At 45.2% G+C, this 21,377-nt stretch overlaps 1 protein-coding gene and 1 long non-coding RNA gene across 2 annotated transcripts; one reads left to right on the top strand and one right to left on the bottom strand.

Annotated features, from left to right (window-relative positions):
- Positions 1 to 351: 351 nt before the first annotated feature.
- Positions 352 to 20,641, bottom strand: Pm20d1 (peptidase M20 domain containing 1). The gene is made up of 13 exons (XM_003474670.5): positions 20,392 to 20,641; positions 18,247 to 18,333; positions 16,011 to 16,243; positions 15,504 to 15,590; positions 14,768 to 14,901; positions 14,394 to 14,513; positions 13,548 to 13,623; positions 13,084 to 13,145; positions 12,765 to 12,843; positions 10,097 to 10,168; positions 4,184 to 4,352; positions 2,273 to 2,372; positions 352 to 936 (listed from the first exon to the last, which is right to left on the bottom strand). Exons 1-13 carry the CDS (start codon positions 20,540 to 20,542, stop codon positions 813 to 815), a joined length of 1,494 nt encoding a protein of 497 aa, XP_003474718.1. The 5' UTR covers positions 20,543 to 20,641; the 3' UTR covers positions 352 to 812.
- On the top strand, positions 4,207 to 13,292 carry LOC106028759 (uncharacterized). The gene is made up of 3 exons (XR_001202384.3): positions 4,207 to 4,338; positions 7,101 to 7,259; positions 7,987 to 13,292. It is a non-coding gene; the product is annotated as an uncharacterized LOC106028759 (long non-coding RNA).
- Positions 20,642 to 21,377: the final 736 nt, after the last annotated feature.

Below are 21,377 nucleotides of genomic sequence, written 5' to 3'. Positions count from 1 at the left end.
CAACTGTGGTGACAATGACAGTAGCATCAGGGTCGGTAAAAACTGCTTCAAATGCAGAATAACTTTTAGAGTAGGGAGAGGGAAGCAGGGGCAGGTGAGGAGGGATAAAGATGCCACTTGTGAGTTCCAGAACAGGCTAGAGGCTGAGGCAGAAGGGTTGCAAATTCAAGTCCCTTAATTAGACCTCTCTCAAAATAAAAATAAAGTGGATGAGTTCAGTGTTCATGGGAGAGAAGAAAGGGGAGAGGAGGAATGAGGAGGAGGCAGAGGGGGAAGTTCTAGCAAGAAGCAATATATAAGGTTTGAAAGAGGCACTAAGGCACCCTAAATTAATGCATTTATCAGGAGAAACATGGTTAAGGATTTATTTTATTTGATATCAGGAATCGAACTGTTGAGGATTTTAAACCCTGTGTTTGTTGTCAGCTCAAAGGTGGAACAGTTCAATAATTAGCATAAGACAGACGTCTGAGGGGAGGAACAAGGAGGCAGTAAGTGCAGGCAGTCAGCAGAGCAGGATGGTGGAGGGAAATCGAGGCCACAGTTCCGCTGGTCTTGCCTACGCCAGGCCTTGTTTATGGATGAGTTTAGGAGTAATCTAGGCAGGCCGGCAATGATGTGGTTTGGGCCAAAACTACTTCTTCTTTTATTTTTTTTGGTATTGGGGATTGAACTCACGATCTCGTACTTGCCAGGCAGGCGCTTATGCTGCTGAGCTAAGCCCCTGGCCCTGAGTCAAAACTTCAATCGACATTGGCCTCCCCACTCTTGGCCTAGAGTGGGGTCCTCTTAACCCAGCTGGCTCCCCGACCTCACAGATCGTGCAGGTGAGGAACTGGCTTCCTGTCTGTGTCAGCATTCTGAATAAACTCAAAGATGAATTTCACCTGGGTCTCGTAGGCTTGGACTGAGATCTTCTCATTGACTCCGTGAATCCTGAGGCAGAAAGATGCATTAGGGGGAGCGGAGGAGGGTCAAGAGCTACAGCACGGGTGTTATACAGAGCAGTCCTGACTTGCTCCCCATCTCCTGACAGCCACTGGCCTGTCTTCCATCTTCCAGGGTGGGAAGTGGGCAAAATGGAAGAGCCAGTTTCAAGATGTCATGTGACTTTTGGTTATCTGGCAAAGTGCAGAGGGAACATAATGAATACATTCTAGTGGAGTTCAAAATCTTCGGCTCTGAATCCCATTTAGTAATTTATCCTCAACTTCCAATTCTCTTTCTGTTAGGACAGATCCCCAGCTAGACTTCCCTCCAAGACAGCTGCTCACTCCTCAGCTTCCTAAGGCTCAGAGAGGGCAGGGAGGACACCTCCAAGGACACCTTGTTCTATCTCCTCCTTGACATAGGGCTTTGCTGCTGATTTCAGGTCCACCAACCTGTCTTCCCACAACACAACAAATCAGACTACACTTGTAACTCAAAGATGATTGGAAATAGAGCGGTACTTGCCTTTCTGTCCTATTTGAAAAATAAGAACAAAAACATCACAGTTATCCATGAGCTCATATCCAAATATTTTCTTTCCTTTGTACAACTGACCTATTACAGGGAAATCAGGTCTGGATATGATAAATAGTAGAGAGGTATATGGAAATGATCTTCCCCTCCATGGGACTCCAGTTTTCTGAAGAACCCACAAGACAGTAAACCACAGCTAAAATCGGTGCTCATGTCTGGGATTTCCACAGTGTGTCTTCAGAAAAGTCAAAGCACATGCCCACTTTTTTTTTTTGGTCTTTTTCCTTTTTATCGGTACCGGGGATTGAACTCACGACTGCCTGCTTGCAAGGCAGGCGCTTATGCTGCTGAGCTAAACCTCCAGCCCTGTCTTTTTCCTTTTTATCAGTACCGGGGATTGAACCCACGACTGCCTGCTTGCAAGGCAGGCGCTTATGCCGCTGAGCTAAATCCCCAGCCCCTACATGCTCACTCCTGATCTCAGTGTGTGTGCATTTCTGAGTGATGAACGGCTTTATTTTGTATAAAGAAAGTGAGGTTCCGGGTATAACTACTCTCCCATGGGCAGGAAGGGCACCCAAGGTCCTAATTCCACCAGGTTTTCACCCAGCGTTTGATTATGTTCATCCTTATAAAAGAGGTGCCATTTCCCTAAGTTCTGGGCAATGACAAACCTCTGGCCATGAGGGCAGTGGACTTCCACAGTGTCTCCATTTTAGTCTGCCAAGCCCTGGCTCTGCCTTGTTCTGTGGACTGTTGGGGTGGGAAGGGACAGGTCACATGTGTGGCTCAGGGCTGGTCCACTCACCTGTTTGCATCTGAAGGCTTCAAGACGACGGGATTGAACAGGTAGATGCCGGTGGTGAGGTTTGTGTAGTGTCGGCTGTCTGTATTGCCAATGCAAGTTCCTAGAGCGGGAAGATGAAGAGGAAATGGGCCAGGGCTGGGGGTATAGCTCAGTGGCACAGCGCCTGCCAGTCAAGTGTGAGGTCCTGAGTTTGATTCCCAGTACCAAAAAAAAAAAAAAAAAAAAAAGGAAAGGAAAGGACTTTATGTGAGCAACCAAGCCAAGCAAGTGTCAGGAGGTGGAGTGGCTGGAGGATTAGGGTCTCTATAGGGCAACACCTGGGCCTTCTTAGGGCCTATGGCCATGCTATTTTTGTCCTTACAAAAACATAATTTCAGACAAGAACATAGAATTAAGGGCATTGGTGAGATGTCCCTGGAATGATCCAAACCTCAGTGTCCTCTCTCCAAGGAGGACAATGATTTGCTTTCATCGCCATCACAGGGCCATTTGCTGTTTTAGAAACCAGAAATCTGGATATAACTTGGTTATCGACTGACCTCTATTCACTATTACGCTTGGTCAGTAATAAACACCGTCTAGATGCAGGCCTCTTCAAGTGGAACGTAACTTCCTGTTATTCTCATCCAGAGGGATGATTCCAGTCTAGTCAAACCTCAGGTGTGGCAAGTCCCAAGATTCTCCTTTGCCAGTTTCCTACTTTCCCTCAGGTAGAGTAGGGCACGCAGATGGGGCTGGGATTTGTCCCTAATAGGTGTGTTCTTTGGGAAAAATCAACGGACAAGTGCCACACAGAACAATTTGAGGTGGTAATGTATGCTATGTCAAATTAACTCTCCTGGTTTCCAATGAATAGCCAGCCCCTTCACAATTCTGTGTTTTGGATTTCTCCCCATCTTTTTTCCTGTCACAACTCAAACCTACAGGTGGGGATTATGGAAAGCACCCCAGAAGAGAAACAGCCAGGACAGCATCTTTTCTTTTTTCTCTTTTTGGTCTTCAAGGCTGGCCTTGAACTCACTTTGTAGTCCAGGATGACCTTGAACTCACAGAGCCAGCCAAGTCCTGGGATTACAGGCATGCACCACCATGCCCAGTGAGGCAGAGTCTTTGAGACCAGGAGAAGAGGGCTTGGGGCTGTGAGGGCCAGGGCTTCTAGATGTTTAGAGAAACCCATGATTAAATCCAGAGAGGACACAGGCATTCACATTAGAACTTCTCTTTCCTATTTCAGGGACCAAAAGCTTCTTAAACTATGATCAGGCATCACTTGTGTCAGAATCCTCTGTGGATATCTGTCAAAAGGTAGACAGACAGTAGGGTTCCAGCCACATGTGGCTGACTTGAATTTCTGAGAGTGGGTCCAGGTGGCCTGCATTTTAAGATGCTCCCTGGCAATCCTTGTCCACTCCTGGTTGGATAACCATTATCATAGGTAGATTTGGACAGTACAGTGAAGACTGGGGTAGAGGCCCAGAAGGAGCTGCCAGGGTTGGACTGGGCTACAGGGGTGAAGGGAGTTGATGCATCTGAGTTCTCCCTGCTGAGCTCTTATTCTGGAGAGAATTAGAACCACAACCTGGGTGTGGGGAGGATCTTGGCTGCCTCTGTGACTCCTCCAGAGGAAAGTGGATTCTAAGCCATTCCTCCTCTCTATGTCAGGGAGCACAGGTCCTTGTTGGCCTACACTAAGCAAGGTCCTAGGCTTGACTGAATTTATTGTTTCTGCTCCTTTCCTGTTTGTTTTCTCACTTCCACCCTGAGGGGAAAACACAGTTCTGGTCCCATCAGCAGGGGAAGCAGCCAGCTGTTTCCAGGATGAACAGCTGGGATGGGTGTGGGGCAGTGGTCACTGCATAGGAAGTGGTTCCAGCCCCACCTCCCTCTAACCACAGTGGATGAAGTCATTACCGGGGACAACAATATTGACTTCCGGGAAGACGGACAGTATGGTCTGGCGGAGCAGCTGGTAGCCTAAGGCCTGGTCATCAGAAGGACTGATGGGCAGAGGGTCAAAGGCTCTTAGCACTTCGAACTGTACTCGGTCATCAGCCACGATGTTCTTGGTGAGTTCTAGGACCTCCAGGGTGGAAACAGAGCAGGGATGAGGGGGTCAGATTTCACATCAATCTGGTATTCAACTGTCATATGAATTTTAAATTGTTCTTAAAGAAGGCTAAACTTGAGACATTTCTGGGTAAATGGAGGCATCTTGAGACCATACTCTTTTTTTTTTTTCTTTTTGGTGGTGGTGGTGGGGGGGTTGAACTCATGACCTTGCACTTGCCAGGCAGGCACTTATGCCACTGAGCTAAATACTTGGTCCAAGACCAAATTCTTAAGTGAAATAAATCAGACACACATGTTTATTGTGTTTAATGTGTGTTAAATTGCATTGTTTCTCTGGTATGGGAAACTAAAAGGGTAAATAAGGATCAAAGTGTGTAATAGATATTGTGAAATAGGAAGAAGACGTTCACATGAGAAGGGGAACTAGGAAGAGGAGAGGGGGAAAACAAAGAAGGGAAAAGAAAAAATGAATGGAAGGAAAATGGAAAGAAAGCTTTTGTAAATAAGTAGAGAAAAGGTACGGGAAAAGGAAAAGAAAGAGAGACCATGTACAGGCACAAATTCCCTATGATGAAAGTGCTCATTATGTATATCTAAAATGTCTTAATCAAATTTTTAAAAAAGTAAAAAATAAATGGTCCCAATTTCTCTCCAGCAAGGCAGAGCCCTGGGGTTTACAGAAAGGACCTCAATTTCAACTGACTTTGGTGATGCAAGAGGTGAGCCTTCCTAGAAAGCAATAGCATGGCAGGTTTAGGCTAAATGATAGGTTTGTCTTATAGCCAGGAGTTGGGTGGGGAATTGGACTATAAGGAAATTATGTGTCATTTTCCTGGAGATGAGGGTTATGTGCTAGTTGAAGGTATAAATGAAACAGTAGATCTAGAATCTCAACCATCTCAAGGCAATGGGAGGCTTCAGCTTCAACCTGAGAGTCTCAGAGAGGTGACACCAGGCCATCGCATCTTCTTTTCTTTCTCTGGGCATCCCTATTTTCTGTTTGTAACCAACTATACTAGAGGGAGGAAGATGAGCTCAGCTCAGACAAAAACATCAGGAGTTCAAATACTAGATTCTAGTTTTCTCTCTTTGTCTTCTTTCCTTAGGATCGAGCCTGAGAGAACTACTAGAAAATTCAGCCTAAAATGACTAGAGGGAAACCAGCAAAATCCCTGACCTAAAATAGGAGGCCAGAGAGACCCTGAGCAGTATACTGGTCACAGTGTGGGAATGAACCCAAACCCACACAGCCCCCCAAACACAGGTCTAGCACCACTCCGGACCCATATGATTGGGGGTTGCATAAAAATGTTCTCTGCAATTAGTGGTCATTTTAAAGCGGGGGTTGGGGGGTCCTATTGTTAGGGATCACCTGAATGAGGGCATCGCCTCAAGTACATGTTGAGTCTAGGGTAGAAGTGAGGCTTCCCACTTCTGGCTTAGAAATTATCATTTGAGTCAAAGCAACTCCCTGTTGCTGGGTGGGTGAGGAGGTCACAAAGCTTATTTTCCCTTACAGCTAAGTTTCATGCTAGCACTTAAGGTCCAAACATTCTATTCTAACCTAAGAGTTAATGTAGCCTATTTAATTTTTTTTCCTTTTGCAGTGCTGGAACATGCTAGGTAAGCATCAACCACTGAGTGACTCCTTTTAAATTTATTTTGAGACAGGAAATTTTGAAATTGCCCAGGCTACTCTTGAACTTGTGATCCTCCTGCCCCAGCCTTCATGCCTGACTAATGTAGGGTCTTGATACATTCTTCACCCACTGCAAGGTTCCTGAAGTCATCTCCTGTGAGGTTGGGCTGGACTGTACACACTGTTCCCTGCCCCAAACCATTTCCTATTTCCTGAAATCAAAGAAGGTAGTCAGGCTGCCTCCCTTCAGTAAGAAGGCAGGCTTCCCACTAGCAAGCAGCTAGTGCTTCCCACCAGCTCAAGGACATGTCCGGGTTCCCAGTATCAAGCACATGAAAGGTCTGTAATAAACGTTGTATACTTGAGACACAAAAAATGGGACCTGTTAAAAACAGTACCTAGAGCTATCTCCATAACTAACTCACCAGAGTCATCCAGGTACTTAGTACTGCTGGACTGGGCATTTCCCTGAGCTCACAGGAATGATGTGTCTCTGCTTCCTGAGTCCACACAGGTGGAGGAGGTGAGGAGAAGGACACTTCAGATCCTTCAAGTGTGAAGGATGCCTTTGCGGTATGAATTCTGAGACCAAGTTCAAAGGAAGGCTGTGAAACTAATGGCAGAGAGGCAACAGACATTCTGGGAATAGGGAGGGCTGTGACAGACTTGGAACTACATGACCTTGGCAAGGTCATCCAGCTGTCTATGTCTCAGCCCGCTTATCTGTCAACACGCAGTGAGATTTTGCAGAGTGTGTATGTGTCTTGTACCATGCCAGAGCCTGTGGAGTACATACATGCAATATGAAAAGAGGAGGGGCACTGATGTTACAGAAAGCCACGTCCCAGCTCAGTATAAGACACTCATACTGGGGATATAGCTCAGCAGCACAGGGCCTGCCTAGCAAGTCAAAAGTCATGAGTTTGATTCCTAGTACCAAAAAAATCCCAAAAAAACAAAAACAAAATACCAGAAGGTGCTTCTAACCAAGTTGCTGAAAACTGGGATGGTATATTTTAAATAACAGCTTGTCTCAGTTTCCTAGTGAGTAGCTGTACAGCAGGGTAGAATCTGATTGCTCAACTCTAAAGTCCTAACCCAGTTTTACGTGTCTATTAGCTTTACCTCCAACACATCTTCCATTCATGAGAGGAACATCAGTACACATAAAACAGCTGTGGGACAACACAACACTGTGGAATGTTCCAGAAGGATGGCAGAGAGAGAAATGAAAGGTCAATGTATTCTCAAGTAACTCTGAGGTCTCCCTCATTATTGGTGAGTCCCTCCTCCTACTCTCAGTCTTGTATCTCTGGTTATTTCTTAGGAAGATCCCTCTAATTCTGAAGAAAAAAATGCTAGCTAACATTTATTGAGAGTGTACAATGTGCCAGGCACTGGCCTAACCATTTACTTCCATTGACTATAGTAATGGGCATAGTTATCCTAGGAAGTAGGTGCTAAAGAAAGGGTGCTAGTACTGTTTCCCATTGAGCTGTTGCTCCCTGGACACATTCTCAGGTCTGTTCCTCCCCGATCTAGTGGAAAAACATACTCAGAGTGGGTGTGCTTGATGGCTAGATTTGACATGGTTCACATCTCCGTCCATCACTCTGGACATGGCATCTATTATTTTCTTCAAGGTACTTCCCACTTAACAATCCTCTTGTTCTTTTATCTGGTCATTTGCTTATTGCTGTTGCTTCCCATTAATGCATAACTGTCATGAGAATGAAATCTTGTTTCTCATGTTCACCACTATCCCAAATGCATAGAAGAATGCTGGTCAGCATTCTGAGTGAATGCAGGAGAGCCTCTTCTCTATGATACCCTGATAGAGTCCTGTGAGGGATGAGAACTCCATTACTGCCCAAAACAGCATATTCCAGAATGTTCCCTCAAGTGGAGGCTCCCTGAAACCTCACTCAGTGGCCATTTCTACTCCTAAAGGTGCATTTAGAATGAACTGTCCTTTCCACTGGTAGCCTGTCTTGTTTTCTCATAGGTAGGTGCTGAAGTCTACCTACATCTGGAACATGGCAGAGACGAGGTGAAGATGGAGAGGACTCTGGTGGCTGCCTGGCTTCCATCTCCTGGATCCAGTGTGGGACTCTGTGCATGCAACCCTCAGGCCATGTCCTTGGAAAATGGACTAGGGTACTTGGGAGGGGGACGACAAGAATCAATGGAGCTTGTGAGCTTTCTGATTGATGGGAGCTTTCCATTCCTCACTGGTGCAGGTGGGCAGGATGGAGTTAGGAATTGAGGGTGGGGAACAGAGGAGGGAAGAGTGCCAGGACCTGGGGAGATGAAAGCCCTGGTTGGGTGGAAAACAGCCCTTGGGAAGGGCATGGAATTGGAATGAAGCTGGAAAAAAACTGGTGGAAAGAAGCTCAATGGGGGAATTCAGTGATTTCCTGGCCTCATGATCCCCCAGGGAGAGGACAAAAGTTGGCACCTGATGAAAAGCAGCATGCTCCAGTACTTTACACCGATTCTAGATTCCCCCTTCCCCTAATGCTAGGTGGCTCTAGGCAGGTTATAAATCTACTTTTCATCTTCAGTGAGGAGTGACTCCTCCCTACTTGAGGACAGATGAAATCCTTCACAGGAAGAACTTAGGAGAGTCTAAGTGGAGCTGACCTCCCATGATCTGTGGCAGAGACCTGCCTCAGCCTGTGTACTCTGGGATATTTAACTTATCTGGTAGTTGTTGGGTAACTATTTTGCAGTCAGATTAAACTTTTGAATTCTTTTTTAAGAATTCAACCTTATGTTTGGATAAGCTGGCATTTCCTCTAGATATTAAGCATGCAGTGTAACTTCTGCTCACTCTTGAGCTTTCAGCTCAAATGTTCCTGCCTCAGGAAAGCCTCGCCTGGCTCCAGAAGAAGTCTCCTCATTTTTCTCAAAGTACTAGGTTCCTTTCCGCCATAGCACCCACTGTTAACTTTGCAGGTTCTGATTATGTTAATAACACTCTGCCTTGTACCTCTAGTTCATTTCTCTCCATATTGGAGATAGTATTGAAAATTGCCTACTAATTTATACACTACATTTCTTAAACTTAAGCCACTATATATTTCCTAGAATTTGTTCTTCTTCCCAAATTCTAAGTCTTGGTGATAACACTTGTGCTAGGCCAACTCCTGAACTTGGGTTAACTCTCGGGGCTGCTCTGCCTTGCTGTCACTGCACATCTGTACATATCCTGTTGAACCCTTTTCCTGCAGGTGAGTTCCCTGTCTCCACCCCATGACTCGGCCTCAGTTCAGAGCTTCACAGGCATTGCCTGAACTGCTGCAATAGTTTCTTGTCTCTTCCTACCCCAGCACTTTCTCTGTGGGCTACTGACATCATCTACCAGTAAATCCAAGCCTAGCTTGGCACTGTTTGAAGAACTCTGAGAATTCATTCCTGTTCTCAGTGTGGCATACTAGGCCTTGATCCCCAAGCTATGGCTCTATCTCCTATTGATTTTTATCTGTTGTTACTTTTCCCCAATTTCTACTCGTTAGCCACAGGAATATTTTATTTTTACTAAGCCCTGATGATCCTTTAACAACCAAGTCACATTTCTAGGGGCCAGAAAAAATTTATTTTGGCTCTTCAAAGTAGCATCGGCTTCCTTTGCAGTGGTTGTACGGTGACTTGCCCATCTCTGATTGTTATAACTGTAGTGTAGAGTACAGACTCAAGCTAGGGTGCTGGGTGCACCATCATTGAATATGCCGTTTAACCGCTCTTTGCTCCATGTCTCCATGTTTACTGGTTGAAAGAGCAATGAAGTGCCTACCTCACAGGGTACCTGTAAAGACTAAACGGGTGGTGTGAAACGTGTGAACATCTAGCCATCTAGTCAAACATACAACAATCTCATTATGTATATTTACTACTTTTGATACCATTTATTCATCTGTATCTCCCACTTCCTACCCCAGACACCAAAATCCTCCAAACCAGAGATTTTATCCTAGCCACACAGCCACAGAATGCCTTGGAGTAATGTACACTGAATAAAGGAAACTGGCCCAGTCCTACGATTGTACTAAATACAGGTCCTTAGGGCCCAAACTCTTCAAGTTGAACCCATTTTCTGGATACATGGGACGTACCTCACTGACTGTCTGTGCAGGGTGAATCCGGAAGTTGACTATGGCCTGTGCCACCGGGGGGATGACATTCACCTAGGGAGAGAATCAGAAAGCCTGGCCTGAGCGGACCTCAAGTCTCCAACCCATGAAATACCAATTACCAGCAACAGCAGGAGCAGAGGAAGGTGATGTGATTTAAGGAACCAGGGCTTACTACTCTCAATCTGTCCTTGTCTTTGCCGGGCCCTTGGGATGTAGTTATATTTAGGGCTGGGGCATGCAGCATTTCATTAAGTCTTCTGCTTCCTGGACCCCAAGGTGGTCACAGAGATGCTCAGAGAAAATAGCTTTCTTGGCAACAACCTGGACATCTGTATTCTGGTCCTGTGCTGCACACTGGGAGCCTTCTGGGAGCCTTTCCAGGAGACCTGGACATTTTTGAGTATGTTAGTTTAATACAAAAATACATACAGAGTCCATTTCACTGCAAGTTTAAAGTGTTTTAATTGGCAGACAATATAAAGATATTTTAAAAACAGAAAAACTATAAATTGAACACATGAAAGTCTTCCCTTTTGAATTTTTAATAAAATACTGCTCTGTATATATAAGATCTAATAAAAAATTCCAGTTACTTATTAAAGGCTTATGTGAGAAAAGAAATGAATTGATATATATATATATATAATATGTATGAATTATACTTAATTATATTAAGTGAATAAAATGTTCACTTGTCTGGACAACTTAATAGTGTATCAAAAAAAGACTTAACAGTATATCGAGTGCTGAAATAATCAATAGCAACTAGTAGTATATTACTCGAAAAAATTAATTTTTATAGGTCTGTATAAAAAATGTATCACTGGAACCACAGTTGCCTTCAGGACTCGAACTTGCGATGGATGAACACACCACTGAGCACGGCCGTATTACTGGGTCACTGAAGCATGCACTCTAGACAAGAGCAGTGGATTGCCAAGGTTCTTGACTAGTAAAACTACCTTCCACAGGTTTTACTTTGCTTTTCACTTTACTTTTCTGAAAGGAGGACCTGTGATATCTGAATTGTTACCTCAGGATGCTAACAAGGAAATCTAGGGGCTGCCTATTGGCTCTACTGCAGAGGACCTGGGGCCGCCCGCTTCATCTGTCTCCTACTGTTCCTGGCAGAGGGTGGGAAAGTGTGATGGAAGTGAGAATTAAGGCAGTCTGCAAAACTGTTCTAGAATTTTAAACTATTCTGATCAGCAAAAGAAATGCCTGCAAAAAAGACTATCTCACTGACAAAAACTCATAAAAATGTACATAAGGAATACTGTCTGCTAGGAATTAACTCGGAGGCATTATGCACTTCAATCAGCGCAGGGTCCAGATGGCCAGATTCCTTCCATCTCAAAGTTACGTTGTTACTGTTTTGCAGTGCTGGGGGTTGAACCATGGGCTTCTACCATGGAGCCACAGTTAGCTTTTTTTATTTGTTTTGTTTTTTGAAACAACCACTACATAGTTCAAGTTGGCTCTGAAATCACTACTAGGTAGTGTGATTAGGCCTTAAACTTGCAGTGATCCTCATGCCTCAGCCTCCCAAGTAGCTATGAAACAGGCATGTGCTACTACACCTAACTCCACAGGTCACGTTGTGCTTTAAGGGAATGGTGCCCTTTTAAACTGTGGTGGTGGCACTGCCAGTTATAGGAGGGATCAAATTCTCTTTAAGATTTCAGAAAGGCCTGTGCCTTTGTGTGGCCAGGTTTGGCCCTTTAACTAGACACTCCATAGTGGCCAATCCACAAAGCAGACTAATTCATTGAAAAGTAAGTCTTGGAACAAAAATTTATCAAAGTATTGATTTACTTGAAATTTATTTCTGGAAGAGTAAACCTCATATAGAAATTATGTTTGTTAAGAACACCCAATATTTAGTAGATTTTGGGAAATGATGAGTTTTAAGTGAGATAATGTGTATATATATTTTTCCTTAATTTTATAAATGGCAAGTGAGTTCCCTCTTTGTTTGTTTTTTTCTTTCTTTCAAGAAAGGGTTTTGCTGTGTAATTCAGGCTGGCCTTGAATTCACTGTGTAGCCCAGGTTGGCTTCGAACTCATGGCAATCCTCCTGCCTCAGCCTCCTAAGTGCTGGGATTGCAGGTGTGCACCACCATGCCAGGCTGGTTTCCCTTTTTCAATTTAGGATTAATACTGGGTAAAATGTATTAATTACTCACTAAGTAGATACATCTTTGAAAACATGAGGATCCTTAAAAAGATCCTTGTTGGTAGAAAAGTTAGAAACCTCAGTCTACATGACCAAAGTGTTAGTAAATATAAAACATGTTGAGTTATAGCCTGACCATAAGTCACAAGAAGGAACTCCCAAGTGACCCTTCTTCACACCAGTATAATGGTTGCTTTGGGGAAGGTCACACCTAAGGAGTTTGAGAGGGTTGTGGATGTCTTCCACTAAAATAAGCACATATAAAATGTGGTCAACAATTTCAGAGAACTGGCAGGCCTTGGCTAGATTCCTGCTCTGGGTGCATACCCATGGCATGACACAGGCTGGTTGTGCACTGCCCCTTCCTAGTGTTCAACTGCCAGGCAGAGAAGGGTGATAAAGCCAAAGGTCAGAGGAGATAGAGAAGGGGGTGGGCAGTAAGAAGGTCACTGCAGAACCAGGTGACGTTACCTTGACCCCGGCATGGAACATGGTGACCGCTGTGGTGGTCCTGATCATCGCGTTGGTTATAGGATTTCTATCTATCAACCTAAAGCAAAAGGATGTTAAGTCGGACATTAAGAACTATCCAAGGGGGACACAGGAAGGGCTGGAAGTTCACCCACTTTCCTGAAGCGTGCAGACCTTCAGGACTGAGAGAGATAGCCTATACCTGATTAGATTAGGTGTCTGTGCAGGCTGAGGGATGACTAGTGAGGCCCAGGAAAGCCAATGAAAGGAGACTGCAGCGAGGGCAGGGGATGAAAAGGAGGGAAGGATAATACTTAACCTGCTTACGAGGGGCTGAAATAGCCACATGTTGCTCAAGACTATATTGGCAGGGAAGGAGAACTGAAAGAAAGAGAACAGCATTAGCAGGATTAGCTGGGACAATGCAGTGTGGTCCCTGCCCCCTCGCCTGGGTCTCTCTGCTGCCTTGAGATCCTCACTGAGTTCCGCTGGCCTCACCCTTGCTAGAGGACAGGGCAGTTTCTACCTGGCAGGGCTAGCTGAATTGCTTAGCAGCCTCAAAGATGACTGAGAACCAGCTCTCAAAGGGTGCCTGGGTACGTTACTCCTTAGGGTCTCAGCTAACCCCGGGGAACAAGCCTGATCTCTTCAGCAAGGCTGAGCCACTGGTTTGAAAGTTGAGATTGGGCAGAGCTTGGGACAGCTCTCCAAAACTGCCTTCTCCACCACCCTCCTGTTCCTCTTCCACAGCTGGTCAGGAGCGCATGCTGCTTCTTCCCACACCTCACTCGCCAACTGCTGCAACATCGTCTTTAGCTGCCCCTTTCCAAACATGTTTGGCATTGGAGTCTGCTCCAGTCTGGAAGAGAAACAGAGTTCTCAAGACTTGGAAGTTTTGACCAGCTATGCCATTCACTTGTGTGTGACTTCAAGCATCTCAACCACTCTCAAACTCTTAAAGCACCACCAGGATCATCTCTACTCTTCTAGCAGCAGCTCTTCCTGCCCGTCAAGTCCAAGTTAGTCCTGTCCTCACCCTCCCTCCCTCCAATTCTTTTTGACATCCTGTGTGTCCAATCTTATGCCCCTGAAATGCTGCAGCCAAGCTGTCAGTCTCCTCTGCTGAGTGTCCTGAGGCAGTGCTGTTTCGTTCCTGGTATGCCTATCCCCTGGCACACAGCCTTGACCATGGCAGCAATGCATTCAGTATTTGCATGAATACTATGTTCCTTCCAACTTTGTGAAGAGAACCTAGCCATGGGTGAATGCTGCTCGTACAGACCATACTGTTCTTGCCTCACAAACAGCCCTGGTTTATCTCTGTACAATGGCCAGGGCAAAAGAAGAATTTAATAGATGATTTAGCCATTTGACAACTTGTGAAATTCTTTACCTGCTTAGCTGACTCTGGACCAACAGTCCACCTGGCCTAGATCTTGCCCTCTGGCCCTGCATGCTGTAGGGATGTTCCAATCCATCCTCTGCTGACCCCAGTACTTGCCTGCTGTGGGTAGTTTTGTCCCCACCATGGGCTCACACCATGGCTTCCCAGCCCAGCATCGCCACCTCAAACCCAAAGCAGGATAGTGCCAGGCCTTCCATTCTGAGCAGAGCACAGGTGCTGCTTACCGGCTAATGGCAGCTGACAGGATGCCAATGCTTGTCTCCTTTGGAGGAGCTGAAGAGTGGCCTGAAGTCATGTTTACTTGCAGCCTGAGGTCAATTGCACCCTTCTCTGAGACCGAAATCCTGTGGAAGGGGATCAGGGATGGCTTTCTTAACATCTTTCTACCCTAAATTATGTTGGGGAGGAAAGCCCAGCTGGGTGGATGCTTAGAGGCTGGATTTAAGCTGCTTTTTAAAAATCTACACTAGAGAAAGGAGGGAAGGGGAAGATGAGCATGCCCAAGGCAAAAGGGCTGACATGGAACAGCCTCACCGGGCTGGAGTCATCACAGCTTGAGGTAGCTCCCTTCCAGGTGGGACAGGGATGCTTTACTCACATGGCAAAGGGCCTCTTGAGGCTGGGAATGAATCCTTCCAAGACACCACTGCCCTCATCCACAATGAAAGCCACCTGGACGCCTCTGTTCTGTAGCAGTGCTGAGATTTTCTGAGCCCCGTTGGTCCCTGATACCTGCAGACACATCCCAAAATTTTCCTTCTCAAATTTCCTTCCTGGGGGAAGTGGGGAGGGCTGAGACAATTCCACCTCACAGCTTCCTGGAATGTCACAGCAGGGAGAGTCCAGCTTCTTTCCTTTTACAAAGGAAGAAACTGAGACCCAGAGGGTGAAGTGACTTGCCCAGGGCCAAAACAACTAGCTGTCCTGCAGATGAGTCATTGATCTTCCTGTTCAGTTCACCGTTTTTCTCAGGGTGTAGGTGACAGAATACCTGCCTGCTTCAGGGAGTTTGTTAAAAATTTAGGTGGTTGCTGGGCTTAGTGGCCAGACTAATTTGAGCCCAGCCCAGCCTGAACCACATAGTGAGACCCTATCTCAGAAACCAAACCAAACCAAACCAAAACAAAACAAAACATTCAGGTCTTTGGCATACGATACAGTAATCTGAATTTTTGGTCATGGTCCTTACATAGTTCTGGCACCCAGAATAGACACCCAGGGAAGTTGGCAAATCACTACACCACTTCATGGAGTCCTTGTAGCTAGGGAGCTACAAGGTAGATGATGGTGAAATGTCTACCAATAGGGTCCCAGAGATAGGTACAGGGGCCTACCTCCTCATCGTGACCCAGAGCAATGAAGAAAGATCTCTGTGGGATGTAGTTTCTGATCAGCAGGAGCTCCAAGGCCTGCAGGATTGCCTGGGGTTTAGAAAAACAATGGAAGAGGAGAGAGTGAGGTTATTTAAGTAGGATATCAGAGACACCCAGCTGTTTCCCTGGGGGCTGGTGGAGCAGGGATCTGATAGACTCTCTTTAAAGAGAACAAATTCAAATGTTTCCAGGGGGCCAGATGTGGGGAAGTAGATTGTTTCATAAAACATTTGCCACCTGGAGAAAAGCATAAACTTACTAACGGCAGAGCTTAGTGGGTGTGTGGGGGATTTTCTACTCCAGGCCCTACACATTTGAGAAATTAAGGTCCAGCAAAAGGAAGCAACAAACTGATGGCTGGAACCCAGGTCTCCGGGAGCCAAGATTCTTTCTACTATAACCTCTTTCCTCCCAGAAGTCAGCCGAACATCTCTAGGGCCCCAAGGCAGAAGAAAGAGCATTTCAGACCATCACGGAGTTCTTGTTGTCCAAGGTACCCCGACCGTGGATGAAGCCATCATGCTCCAGCCCAGAGAATGGGGGCACCTCCCAGCCTTCTTCAGGGGCGGGCACCACGTCGAAGTGAGCCAGCAGCATGTAGGGCTGCAGGCTGGGGTTTGAGCCTTGAACGGTGAGCAAGTGACTGTACTGTCCCACAACTTCATGCTGGATAAAGCTGGTGCTGAACACTGTGGGAAAGACTAAAGGCAAAGGGATACAAGCAGGAAAGAAAATCGAAGTTCTTTTGGTCTTCTCATTGAGTGCTCCCTAGCTTTTTGTTTAGCATGCATTTTCCTTTAGGAAGCCTTATCAGACAAAACTTTTGATCTGTCTGCTCAATCCCCAAGCCTTCTCTTCCTCTTATTTTATTATTTAATTAAGACAGGTTCTCACTATGTGGTGCAGGGTGGCCTTGAACTCACTTTGTATCCCAGGATGGCCTCAAACTCATGGTGACCCTCCTGCTGCAGCCTTTCCAGTGCTGGGATTACAGGTGTGCACCACCATGTCCAACTCTTCCTCATATTTTAATGTGCTATGATTATATCATAACATGCAAAGACTCCACCATTAAGAATGGTCAGTATTGGGGCTGGGGATTTAGCTCAGCGGCATAAGTGCCTGCCTTGCAAGCAGGCAGTCGTGAGTTTGATCCCTGGTACCGATGAAAAAGAAAAAGACAAAAAAAAAAAAGAATGGTCAGTATTTCAAGATCTGGCTCTGTCTGATCTACAACATATGATTACATGTAGAAACCTTTGCAGAAGAAAGAGTGTGTTAACTCTTGAATATAGCAGTTCCCAATATCCAAATTACTCAGACTCAAACATGCTCCCTCTAGAAAAATATTTAAAGATCATTTTCTTTTAGGGGACAGCACTCCTACTGTTTGTGTCACATGGAGTTAAAAGCTTATTCTGACTGGTATAGTGCCACACTTCTGTGTGTGGGTATGGGTGTGGATATTCCCTAGGTTGATTACTCAGAATATTGGTAGGCTTAACACAGGTAGCCTTAGATACATGGGAGAAAGAACTTTATTTCCCTCTAGGCTTTTCGGAAAGAATCTATATGTACCTCTGGGGACATTGGAAAACAAACAACTGAAGAAACTAATTTTAGTACATCAGCCAGCTTATCTAATTTCTTTCTTTCTTTTTTTTTTTTAAGATAGGCTCTTGCTTTGTAAATCAGGCTGACCTTGAACTCACAGCAATCCCCCTGCCTCAGCCTCCTGATCCTCCAGAATTACAGGTATACACCACTGTGTCTGGCTTAATTTTTTTTTTAAATCAATTACATGATAAAGGCTTTTCTGCTCAGCTTCCCAGTTTGATGGCCAGGCATTAATGCCAGGTTCCTTAGACCCAGAGTGTTAGGGTTAGGGACTACTTGCTAATACCAGGCCAGCCTCTCCCACTTCTGAAAAACTTTGGAGGAGCTGCTTTTTATTTACTTTAGAAAGGCTGCCTCTCTTTTCTCCATGATTTTTTTTTTCTTTTTTTGTACCAAGGATCAAACTCCAGACTTCAGGCTTGCCAGGCAGGCACTCTTGCCACTGAGCTAAATCTGTGGCCCTCTCCATTAAATTTTAACAAGGGGTCAGGGGGGCTTCTAAGACTTTTTCCCTCTCTGACCATCCTTCCTTGTTCTGTGCTCCATGGTGGTGGGGAGGAGAGAGGATAGCTCACTCCTTAACTGCCTAGAGCAGGGGTGGAGAACCCAGGACACATTTTTTTTTTCTTTTAAAACATGTTAATGTATGAGTAGTTTTTTTCCTAAATGAAAAGCTCAGTAGTCAGGTTTAGTTGTAGTGTTGGCACTTCACGATAAATAAGTAGGTTTGAGGTTGCACTTTGGGCACTCGTCTCTGAAAGGTTCGCTACCACTGGCCTAGAGGTTTGGAAATGAACTGGTAACAATCTGAGTCTCCAGAGGCAGAATGGGAGTATAGGATACCGCTCTGTGTGGATATAGGGGTGGGTAATGCATGGAACATAGTTCTAGATATTTTCCCAGGTAGAAGGAATCCTGTACTTAACTAAGAGTCTCCCTTTCACACCTCCCCTCTATGTACAGCCTCAAGAGAAACTCTCAGGAATTAGACTCTCCTCTGATCAGTGATAAAATATACTTCTTGATCATGTTGTAAAAGGACTGTGTTCCCAGTGCTGTCTCCTAGAGCCCACAGTTTCCAGCTGACCTTTATGAATGTATTCTCCAAACTCAGCCAGGGCTGTGGTATTGGACTCCTCATGGCTAAAAGACACTGTTGGAATCTGGATGGCACCTGTCAGAGTTAAACAGTCAGAGACAGAAGATTAAAGATGGTACAGGTTAGACATCCCTAACTGAAAAGTGAAATCCAAAGGCCTCTGAAATCTGAAACTTTTTGAGTGTCGATGTGATAGTCAAGGGTTTTGGATTTTGGGGCACCTCAGATTTCAGATTTTCAGATTAGGGATGCTCAACTGACAAAGTCAATTAAAACACTGCAAAATCTGAAACACTTTTTCTGGGCCCCCGTACTCCTCCTGTATCCCCCACCCCATCCTCTGTACATAAAAAGTTATCTTTGCATTCATTATCTTTTGCAGAAGGCAAAATAATTTTGTGGAGCTATCATTATTATTTTTCCTAAGAAGAGGAAACAAGTCTAGAGAGGTTAGATGAGCTGCCTAAGATTACACAGCAACAAAGCCCCGGAAGATATAAACCCAGGTCTTCAGGATTTGTTGACGCTAATAGAGTTTGTAAAGGAAAATAAAGACTCAGATTGAAATTTTAGCCCTTGAGCCTGAGGAGAAAATTTCCATAAATTGTTTCCCAAGGCCTCAATGCACTTCTGAAATAACCACTGTCTTTGATGAATCCCAAGCTTCATTGGTCTCAAGGCACTCACTGTCCTGGGCCCCCACATCAGTGTCAGTTATGTGCTTGTGTGAGTAGAGGATGGGCTCCCTCTTCATGGCCTGCTTCTTCAAATTTCACTGACCTCAACCATGTCAGCTTTTGAGGCAAACAATGCCTGGGATTTTTTTTTTTTTTGTCTTTTTATGGGTACCGGGGATCAAATTCACGACTGCCTGCTTGCAAGGCAGGCGCTTATGCCGCTGAGCTAAATCCCCAGCCCCTTTTTTAAAACTTTTTTTTTTCGCAATACCTGGGATTTAACTGCTACCTTAAATATTCATCCTCCCCACCAGACCTTTCAGTTTTTGAATTGTCGCTAAATTCATCCCTTTAAATCCTGAGCCTTTACAGCTTGCGAGGGCCCCATTATCAGACATAAACACCAGAGAAATGCAATGAGTAGTGAAAATATTTGATTAGATAGCAATCTAACAATCCAGAAACACATTCGCCGGGAAGTCTAGGAAGCACCTCTGAAAAACAACCTGAATTCCATGTTGTGTTTTGCTAAGGATCAATTCTACAAATCACAGCTTGTCATAAATATGGGGAATATGAGGTCCAAAAAGACTAAATTGCCCACCCAAGAGCAGACCCAAGATCTGAACTCAGCTGTTTTGCAGCTTGCTAAGAATTTCTAAATCTACAGTTCCTATTGCTTCTGTGCAAAAGGTCTCTTGAGTAATTTGCTTTATATTATACTTTGAGAAAGCCCTGTTCCATCTTCCAAGCCTATTGTTCCAGCACATGAGCAATCCCTTTGCAACAACAGGGGTTACATTTTGTCCCTGCATCTCTGCCTGCACATGCTTACATAGGCAGTTTTTCTTAATCCACCATTTAGTAATAGGGCAAAGGCTGGAGTTGAGCTCAATGGCCAGGACAGATCTCATCATCCCATTAGATCTACAGAATCTAACACTCAACAGAAACTTTCCTCTTTTCTCCTGGAAAACACAAATTCAAAAGATCCACAGTCTTTCTGAGAGCTATCTGGAGTTCAGTGAAGTCCAGACATTTTCTGTTGTCACCCAGCGCTCATTCCTTGGTCCCCACCCTGGAGAAGATAATTTACTGACCTCAATTTCCCATTTCTAGAGATAAGACTAAGATAGCCTAGTTTGATCTTAAAATATCGAAGAAATTTGACAGATGTGAAACTTAAGCGCTGTACCAATAGCAGCCCTTGTAATACTGGAGGTAAGTAAAGGCATTGGGAGGGTGGAGCCAGTCCAAGGTGGTAAAACTGGCGGGGCAGGGAACACGAGAGCCCCAGAAACCAAGTCTAGGGGGAAAAGTAGCGAACCTAAATCGGAACCTGATACGGGGTGCCGGGACTGGGCCGGGAGGGATGTTCTGCCCAGCTCCAGCTTGCGGTAGGGACTCTCCGCGGAGTCCCAAGGGCCGAAGGACCCACTTTTGGACCCCGGTTCACCTTTCAGCGCCTCTTTCATAGCGACGAGCTCCTCTCGGCTGAAGTGGGAAGGGATTCGCGATGCCCCGCGTAGCTCTCTGTGCCCCAGGTCCTTAGACATGGAGACAGTGGCGAAAACTAGCAGTAACTCACAAAGGTACCACGGAACCATGCTTCGCTGGAGTGCCCGCGGTCAGTTCGCCGCAGAATTTCCACCTGAGAGCCCAGAGCGCGGGTCTCGCCGGGTCACGCCTCTGGTTTCCACGAGCCAATTATCGCTGGTTGGAGCTGAGAAACAACCAGTCATCTGGAAGGCCACGCCCATACCCACAAGGACTTATGGGAGTTGTGGTTTTACCACCCTTGGCCGGCCAGTGTAAAGCCAGGGGCGAGGCCTTAGGCCTGGCAGCCGCCCTTGATCTTCTGCTCTAGGATAACTGTAAAGCCTCTGATATGCGACAACAAACCTAGTTAAAGGGGAAAAGGATCTTACAGGATTTTAATCTGTTTGAGCATCTTCTGATGTTTAGGGCTTGATTACTACTCCACAAGTTTCCTAGGAACGTGGGCTCTGCCGGCTCTGGGTTTGGATTTGAACTACCATAGAAGTGCCTATGTGGAGACGCCCCTTTGAAATACAAGCTTAGCGGGTTTGCTCTTGTTTAGGAATTTCACTGAAAGTGAATTTTGTTCTGTCTCTGTTTTTGGTAGTGCTGGGGATTGAACCCAGAGCCTTGCAGTTAGGCCATGATTATCCCAGAGTTACATCCTTAACCCATGAAAGTGTTTTTGATATTAATGTTGACATTACATTTATTTATTTTGGTACCTGGGATCGAACTCATGACCTTGTGCTTGCCAGGAAGGTTTTTATGCCATTAACCTAAATCCCTGGCCCTACTATTGCATTTAAAAAAAAAAAAATTTTTTTTTTTTTTTTTTAACATTTGTTACAGGCAGCTGAGCTAGTTAGAAATATTGTAGGAAGTCAGGGCTAGGCCCTTGAA

Source organism: Cavia porcellus, unplaced genomic scaffold (assembly GCF_034190915.1).
Source record: "Cavia porcellus strain 051 isolate PalLab524CR breed Dunkin Hartley unplaced genomic scaffold, mCavPor4.1 scaffold_29, whole genome shotgun sequence".
Classification (NCBI taxonomy): Eukaryota; Metazoa; Chordata; class Mammalia; order Rodentia; family Caviidae; genus Cavia; species Cavia porcellus.
Note: the sequence above shows the minus strand (reverse complement) of the source record. Positions and strands in the feature narration are given on the sequence as shown.